Source organism: Phragmites australis, chromosome 11 (genome assembly GCF_958298935.1).
Source record: "Phragmites australis chromosome 11, lpPhrAust1.1, whole genome shotgun sequence".
Classification (NCBI taxonomy): Eukaryota; Viridiplantae; Streptophyta; class Magnoliopsida; order Poales; family Poaceae; genus Phragmites; species Phragmites australis.
In genome coordinates this window covers 31,125,930-31,134,647 of record NC_084931.1, presented here as the reverse complement: position 1 = coordinate 31,134,647, position 8,718 = coordinate 31,125,930, and the positions used below count along the sequence as shown (strand labels likewise).

Here is an 8,718-nt window from a genome sequence, read left to right as displayed (position 1 = left end):
GCATAGATGCGTGCAAGCTCCTCCTAGCCAGATAAAAAAGTAGCTTAATTAAAATTTAGTACAACTTGATAGGCACAAAAATGAAACTATGAAATTAAATTGCCTAAGAAAACCCTGTTTGCAAAGCTGAAAAAAGAGATGGCCCCTATTTAAGTCCAGGACAAGGTAAAATCAGTATTTTGTCAGACAAGTGCTAAAAAAGTACAATGTTTAATATTGGAGAGCATGGAGTAGGCGGCGTGGACACAGATGAAGTCCTTGGCGGAGGCGGGGAGTGAGGCGGTGTACCGTAGCCTTGATCTCTGTCATGCTAGATCATGGGCGGAGGCTGAGGACGTCGTATAAAGAGTTGGCCGCGTGGTCGGCCCAGCGACTGCGACAATGGATGAGGAGGGGGGAGGAGGTGGTGGAGAGTGGCGGTGATGCGTGGAGACGGGTGGCGGCTGCCTAGGGTTTATAGGGGGAAATCCAGCTGTTGCCGCCTGGATCTGAGAGAGAAAAACCAAAACGAAAAAAGGAGGAGAGAGGAAGGAGATGCGAAGGACACCATTTGGTGGCCAACGGCGGTGGCGGCGGCCGTCATTAGGCGAGTGAATGGGGGTGGTTGGGCTACAGTTGTGACGCTGCTCGCCACATGATCGGGGAGAGGGAAGGAGCGGAAGAAGGTTGCGGCGAGACGTGGTTTGTTCAGAGGAGCTCAGATTGGGAGAGGAATTGAAAGGAGAGCGACATGCGGAGATTAGAGTGGAGGCTGTCAAAACTTAGTGTGGGATGCCTGGTGTGGAAAATACTACGTATTTTTAACTAGGAGAGATTATTATTTCTCTGTTTGAGCCCTATGCAACTACACTTGATGCATAGAAAGAGAAATACTTACATGAAAATTTGATGCGTAATTATTGAAAGTTGTTTTCTATTTGTTCAGTATTACTGCAAATGTTGTATTTGCTACTAGTAGCAGCAGCATGTAAAAGAGATGGGTTCTTGTTGCAAAAATCCATCCTCAGCAACTGCAACGCAAACTACACGAGAAAGCAGAAAGTGAGCCCCAGCTATCGTACAATCCCAACAGCTGACACGAAAATAAGCCTTATTATATTTCATTGCGTAAAAACGTTTGCCTTGCACAGCATTAATCCAGTCCAATCATATATCGAGGAAAAACAAGGTAATGTCTGGTAGATCCAAAGCTTAGTCGCCGATAATGCTACTAGAAGGCAGAGACGGAAAATGCGACCGCGTCTGGGGTTGCTCTGAATCAGTCCCGGCAGTTTGATGTTGTTCTGATAAACATACAGTTCCAAGGCTCCATCATCACGGAAAATTTTGGCTCCACATCCTCGATGGTGCGGCGGCCCTACGGACTCTTCGTCGACAAGAACAGCTATTATCTTCTCTTTCCCCTCTTTTGCATCAGGAATCTGTAAATGAAAGGACCAAATTCATGTGAGTCAAGCTGATACTCGATTACTAACTGGCATGACAAAAAGAAGGTAAGTCACCTCAAACATTGCTTCTGTCAAAATGTCCTCCATTATGGATCGTAGTCCACGGGCACCAGTTTCTCTTGCAGCTGCTTTCTTTGCTACTAGCCGCATAGCATTTTCAGTAAAATGAAGCTTAACCTTATGGAGGAAAAATGAACACAGAGCATTTTCTTGGTTATAAGTTATTACAGAAAGAATTCTTCATTTGAAGCTTGCTATCATTTAAAAAATGGATAGAACAAAGCACAGACTAACATCGTTCATTTTGAACAACTTTTTGTATTGCTTTCCTATTGCGTTTTTGGGCTCCCTGAGCACCTGAAAAGAGAATTAGCTATAATTTGAGGTTGCAGTCATCTTGAGAAGAAAAAGGAAATTGTAGAATCAACTAGTAGACAGGAACAAGATGTGAACAAAGCAATCCTTCTGGAGGCAAAGAATTATAATTAAGTAATTGTAAGAAAGATTTACTCGAAATACAAACGTATGCAAACAAATTTACTACCTGGACCAATTGCTCTTCACTGAGATTTGTCAGGCCAACTGTTATTGGCAACCTTCCAATGAATTCTGGGATCAGGCCGTAGGCGATCAGATCATCATTCTCAATCTAAGTAGGAAATCATTGAAAATTATTTCTATTGTCAATGCAGGCTTTCGAACAACAAAATGTATATAAAGTAAATGTCAAGAAACTGAACCTACAGCATCAATATAGCAAGATTCCTGAAGAGCAGTTGTCCAACCACGGTTCCGCAAATCATGACATATTTGTATGCCAAATCCAAAAGGACAGTGTTGATGTCTTGCACAGTACAAAAGTACTTTGAGAAACATATAAATGTAGATAAAGAAGGATAATTCTGAAAGGTGCATAAATTCATATAATTTCTAACTGCATAACCTTTCTATGACCATCTTTCCCAAGCCAGAAAAGGTACCTCCACAAATAAAAAGTATATTTCTTGTATCCACCTGCAAAACCAAATAACATGCAACTGACAGCATATAATAATTCCATATTGACACAGAGCTCATCGTTGAGCCTATTATTTTTTTCCTAATTCAATATTGCAAAGGCACAGCCTTTTTGCTAAAATATCACACTGATAAACAAATGGCTAGGGCTCTGTCTGATGTATAGTTTTTCCTTTCTTTCGTCAGGTTTTTGTCCTGTTTGGATTGTGTTGTTTCTCTTTCTTTGGTTCTAATAAAGCTTCTGGCAGTAGGGATTTTCCCTACTGTAATCCCCTAAAAAAAGATAAACACATGGCTAATTACTATTTAACTGACTGACCAGAAGTTTTTGCAACCAATTACCTCAACATACCCATGGGATATATTATCTCGACTTCTTTTTCTTGGCACATTGATGACCTAAGAAAGACAGCAATAAACAGTTCTTGTATTACAGACAGATAGCATGATGTAGGAAACTCAAAGTTCAGGAAGGAAAATATGATCAAGAGATCCGTTGTGCTTATAAATTGGTTATGTTAGTTAACCATGTGAAGTTGATCAAATATTGTATTCCTCTAATGGGCAAGTATGACTACTGAATGCAAAATATGGCTTTACGATACGAAGGAGAAAATAAGTAGATGGACGTACTATTCCTTCAAATATTTTTAATAATGCTTGCTGGACACCCTCTCCAGAGACATCTCTTCGGTCCTCACGACATTCAGCCTGAAAGTAGCAATGGATACAGTTACTGTAAGCGCAATTAACTTCACTACATGTTGCAGTAATATTAGTACTGATAGAGCTAATTTGTTTGATAAACCTTCTTTGTGAGCTTATCAACTTCGTCAATGTACACAATGCCACGCTCTGCAGCTTCAACATTGAAGTCAGCAGCCTAAGAGGGAGCACATGTCAGCCAACGAATACATAATTCCCTTGAAGATATAGAGGAATTTGTTATCAGTAGCTAGCTGAAAGAATTTCAAGCCTGGTACCTAGATAGACTATGCAACACTCCTAGAAAAAAAAAAGGATAGGATATGTAACACTTACAGTTGATGGCACTACGCACTACCATACAGTAGTAACACCACGGTTAATACTCGAGTGCATAAACAATCAGAGAATGATAGTCAGAATATGTACCACTAGAAGTTTGTAGATTACAGATTCCACATCTTCACCAGAATATCCAGCCTGAAAATGCAGTCTATTTTTCGCATCAGAAAGAAGAAAACAGCAAGAACAGTCAACTTGGTTCCTTGCCTATCTCTTATATTAAGGATAAATGGAACATCAAAGAAAAAGTCCAAAATGCATGTGGTACCAGCCATGCGTGATTACCTGTGTAATTGTTGTTGCATCAGCAATCACGAATGGCACATTCACAAAGCGAGCTAACGTTTTAGCTAACAGCGTTTTACCTGTCATAAGAGACAGAAAAAAGCAATGACATTAGCAAGCAACATTACCACTTTGTAGTTATAGAACACGCAACTGTCCACACTCCACGGTACCTGACCCTGTTGGCCCAATCAGAAGGATATTACTCTTTTCAAGCTCAATCTCATCATCCCCACTCGTACCAACACCACCGCACGGCAAACTTTTCCTAGAACTAGATGATCACCGGTCACAGACGAAACTCGAAGTCATAATCATGACGCATACTTGAACCGCCGAATTCAGTTAACAAAATCTAACCGTTTGTTCGAGGACTCATTGTATATCCTCTTGTAGTGATTGTGCACAGCAACAGAGAGAACCTGCAAAACCAAGTCCCAAGCTAAGTTCACTGCCTACAGCGTGCTTATAGCTAAGATTTCGTACAAGATTCACATAAATCCGACTTTCTGATGCATAGATCAGATCGTCAGACATGTATGTGAACTAACGCGAAAGAGAACATTCATGCTCTTATACACGAGCAGATGATATAGCACCAGCGCCAGTTAAAATCGGGAGCGACGAGAAGGGAGGTGTGCGATTGAGGTAGGCAAGGTAACCTTCTTGACCTTGTCCTGGCCGACGACGAACTCGTCCAAGCCCCTGCGGATCTCCCTGGGCGTCGGGAACCTAGGCCGCGACGGGGACGACGCCGCGGAGTGGGAGTAGTAGTAGGAGGGCGCCCACGCCGCCGCGGCGCAAGTGCGGGCTCGGGAGGAGAGGAGACGGCGAGCGGCGGCGTACATGGGGCCACGGTCCGGTGGCCACAGCGGCCACCCGACGGCGATCTATTTCCCGATCAGGCGCCGCGGGCTCAGCTTTGAGTTTATCCCCCCGGCCGTCCGCGTCTGGCTTGTCGCTTCGATTATTCAGTTCAAAGCGGCAGCGCCCGTAGGTTTGTTCAGGGAGGCCTTGGTGCGCGCAGAATCGAACCATCGCGTGCGGCGTGGGCCCGGACCCATGCTGCCGGTTGCTGTGTTCCTTCGGGCTTGGCGCGTCCGCCGAGAGGTGGAGCGCGGGCCGGCTGGTGAGTTGTGGCGGCCGGCGCAGCAACAGCAGACGGTGCTCTGTGATCGAGGGGTCGCGCGCCGCGCGCGGCAATGGGTGCGCGCAGGAGTTAACACGATGGCGGCGACGAGCGCGCGCGGGGGCAGAGGTGCGGTAAACAACGCAAGCTGACGAGGGGCCAGGGGTGCCGAGCACGGGGGTTTGGGGCGCAGCGCGGCGCCGTGGAGAGGCGCGGGGAAACCGCGATCAGTCACTCGTGCCGTGCACGGTGCACCTCCTCCTCCCTTGCACCCGCGGGCCGCGGGGGAGGCACCGCACTTGCCTCGGCCGGTGCCTGCGCGCGAGGTGACGAACTGCTGCGCTCCGGCTTCAGGTGAGGTGAGGCCGTTCGGCTGCTCTACGCCACCGCTATGGTGGTTAGAGCATCCGACTATTTTTTACTCCATTTCTTCTTTTTCTGATTCTTTTTCTCGTTTATATATTTTTTATTTTCTTTTATCTCCTAACAACTTTTTTCGAAGGGATTTGTAAAATAAAAAAAATACTGTATTGAAAAGAATGATCTAGAGAATCTCTTTATAAAAAAATCCGTGAAGAAAAATCATTACAACGTAGAAAGAAAAAAATCCCTTCTCAAAAGAGAATTAGTTGCCATAGACAACTCCCCCCGTCCACAGTTCTCGAATTGTATGGAAGACAGGTCAGTCGAAACAACTCATGACAGCAAACCCATAGCAAAACAAAAGGCAAGGGCATCAATGACATATTGACATCTCATGGGGGGGGGGGGGGGCAATGTACCGTAGACTTTAACCAAGAGTCCAAGACGCAGTGTGATTATTTTATCTCATCAAGTCGGTTTCACTGAGATGCGTGCATTCCATACAGCATCACGAATATCTCGAAAACAAAACTGCGCATCAGGTTACAAAATATTGAGTTGCCTAAAAGGTCTTCACCGGCCTGAGTTTGTTGCTTAGCACTCAGACATGGTAGCCTGTGAGAGTGAATCCTCTACCAACGATCTCGCCAGCGCAGAACCATGCATACAACTCAATGCCAAAGAGTGCAGCAATGCCAGCGCGCTCAATGTTCAGATCCTTTCTGTTTCTCCACAACTGCCTCACTTGATCAAGCTCTTTCCAGAATGCTTCGTAGCGACCAGGGAGGCTGCAAGAAGTATCTGTCAGCTAAAATATATACCTGAAGATTTGAAGGTGCAGCTCATGATATAAACAGATCAATGTGAAGCAATCTAGTTACCAATCTCTTTTGCTAGCTATTCCATTTGTGGTGCTGAAACTATCTATTCTGATTCAGTAGGTATAGAGCACAAGATCAGAAAAATTTGTATTTAAAGATTTAAACCTTTGAGTAAAAAAGGATTTAAACCTTCACAAGTCTTTACAGGATGGACTACAGCTCTTAAAAGAAGTCACAATGCAATTCTCTATTCACGTATCATAGTTCAATGACAAAGACAAATCTCACATTACTGCAGCAGTACATTGCTGTATCAATGTCCAGTAAATGACACAAAAGGTAGCACAGAGAAACAGAAACTCCCTTTGCTGTATATAATGGAAACAAAACTCAGATAATAACTAGAGTCAGTCCACTAAAAACCACTAAGAAGAGGACACAATGAATAATCATGAAGGGAATACAAATTTTAGGATCGGCCAAAACAACTCAGTGTTTCTAAGACAACAATGCTTTATGATTAAGTAGATGTCCAAATGTTTACAAGCAATTCTTTTTTTGTGGTAAATCTAGTTAAGTAAAGCTCAAAACCACACAATGTCAGTTATGGCACAAAGGTGACCCTGAACCCACATGACTAAATAAGCTGGAATCCCTCGCTTGCATTTTCATTTAAAGAAAACTAAGGGGAAAACTTACTTTTACAAAGCTCGGTTAACTACATGCAAAAAAGGACATCACTTTCCAGGCTAACCATGTTTGACATCCTCAATGACTCAGTTCACAATGCTCAGGATTTGTGTTCAGTCACCACAGGGTCATTGGACATGAGCCTACTTTGTAATTAAATACTTTCAGTTTTGCAAAGAACATAGACGCAACTCACTTTCTCACAACATAATTTTTCTAGTCCAGACCTCAGAGCATTTGAAAGTTATATATCCAGCCACTCTCCACACAACGTAGTTCATTCAATCAACTGACCAAGAAGCCACATTATGACATAACATGACTAGACTTTCGTTATACTCTATAGATGCAGAGAGTTTCAGGAGTACCCTTTGGAATATTGAGGTGATAATATATATAACGAGCAATAAATAACTCTAAAATCTTCAGTTCAAACCTTAAACTAGATATATAAAAGTCATACATTGAACATCAAATGCATATTCAATAACTCAATTGTTGAAATGTACGCGCAGCATGCTAAGAAGACCATCTAAAAGGCTAAAGCCCCAAAATCTTGTCTAACCCTACTATCTTCACTGAGAAGATGAGTACTCCTATACTCAAACCAGCCTGTCACATCACTGTCACAATAAACCTCAATGCTATTTCAATCAAACTCGCAGCCCAAACACAACCGTACGGCCACGCTAGTGACTAGTCACAATCATAAGAAACTAACACTTGAGGGCTGTTTGGCAAATACATCAATATAACCATAGTCTTGCATTGAAATCACAGAGCAAGGCGCACACAATCTGCCACAAGATCCTCAGATGGGATTATGGGAAAGAGAACAGGAGGAGGAGAGGAGATCGATTGCAGGTACCTAGCGAGGCGGGTGTAGAAGAGCTGCTTGGAGAGCTCCTGGCACCGCTCGATGGTGGGCGGCTCGACGACGTACTTCTTGTTCTTCTCCAACAGCGCCTTCTGGTACGCGCACCCGTGCCTCGCCGCGAACCGCGTCGCCTCGCACGCCTTGTTCTGCAGCTGCGCCAGCCTCGACGCCAGCGCCATGGATCTGCTCCGGCTGCGACTCCTGGGGCGACAACGAGGACAACAACCAGGTGAAGGGGATCGCAGCCGTGGGGCGAGATCGCGAGAGGCAACCCTTGAGGATTCGTGCGAAGGGCCAAGGGGGTTTACCTCTTGAGAACGGACGGATCGGTGGGGGGAGAGGCGATCGGAGAGAAGGACGGCGGCGCGAGATGGGTTTGTGCCTGTGCTTCCTTTGGGAAGGGGCCGGCTTCAGGGAGGCAAGTAGCCAGGTATTATGTTTCTTTCTTTCTTTCATTCTTTTTTTTTTTTTGGCTTGGGGAAGAGGTCAATGCTGTTTTAGTTTGGGTAGATCACGATTTTATTAAGTGTTTTTTTAACGCAGATTTTATTAAGGGTTGGTTTCCCTTCTCCTTGTACGGCCAGGAGGTTCATCTAGTGCATGATTTGCATCCAAAACTTTCCCCGCTTGAAGCATAACTACCGAAGATCCAAAATGCAGAGAGCTAGCGTGTGTTTGGTTCCTTGCATTTCTTTCATCCTGTTTCAATGGATACGTGTATTTACTGTTGTAGCTTGATCTAGCAGTTGCAAATATAAGAGTTTATACAAACAGACTTACATGTTAGTATCATAATATTATTTTTATACGAGTAATCAATTATAATCTCAACTCTTACATCTGCTCATACGTTATTAGATTCAGTTAGCCAAACAGAAACTCAATCTAATCTGTTCAGATATATACAACCAATTAAATACTATTTTTTTTAACAAATATAACTACACTCTAAAAACCTCGTTTGGAGAACCACAAACCCCTAGTGAATACAAATTACAGTGCTCAAAATTATTCCTTGTGCTACACGAGAAGGCGAGTTAC

The 8,718-nt window shown here is 43.8% G+C and overlaps 2 protein-coding genes across 6 annotated transcripts; both read right to left on the bottom strand.

Moving 5' to 3' along the window:
* Nucleotides 1–1,073: 1,073 nt before the first annotated feature.
* LOC133884723 (CLP protease regulatory subunit CLPX1, mitochondrial-like) lies at nt 1,074–5,278 on the bottom strand. 5 transcript variants are annotated; one of them, XM_062324244.1, is made up of 14 exons: nt 4,469–5,278; nt 4,158–4,219; nt 3,971–4,065; nt 3,798–3,877; nt 3,600–3,650; nt 3,274–3,348; nt 3,099–3,176; nt 2,808–2,864; nt 2,392–2,462; nt 2,193–2,292; nt 1,993–2,097; nt 1,743–1,805; nt 1,503–1,625; nt 1,074–1,421 (listed from the first exon to the last, which is right to left on the bottom strand). In XM_062324244.1, exons 1-14 carry the CDS (start codon nt 4,643–4,645, stop codon nt 1,101–1,103), a joined length of 1,458 nt encoding a protein of 485 aa, XP_062180228.1. In that variant the 5' UTR covers nt 4,646–5,278; the 3' UTR covers nt 1,074–1,100. The 5 variants fall into 5 exon arrangements, with proteins under 5 accessions (XP_062180228.1, XP_062180225.1, XP_062180226.1 ...); XM_062324241.1 differs by having other exon boundaries at nt 3,971–4,071; nt 4,460–5,277; XM_062324242.1 differs by having other exon boundaries at nt 4,460–5,277.
* A 450-nt stretch (nt 5,279–5,728) lies between these two features.
* Nucleotides 5,729–8,146, bottom strand: LOC133884725 (uncharacterized). Its single transcript, XM_062324247.1, has 3 exons — nt 7,986–8,146; nt 7,669–7,878; nt 5,729–6,077 (listed from the first exon to the last, which is right to left on the bottom strand). The coding sequence occupies exons 2-3, from the start codon at nt 7,854–7,856 to the stop codon at nt 5,891–5,893; spliced, it is 375 nt and encodes a 124-aa protein (XP_062180231.1). The 5' UTR covers nt 7,857–7,878; nt 7,986–8,146; the 3' UTR covers nt 5,729–5,890.
* Between the last annotated feature and the right edge of the window lie 572 nt (nt 8,147–8,718).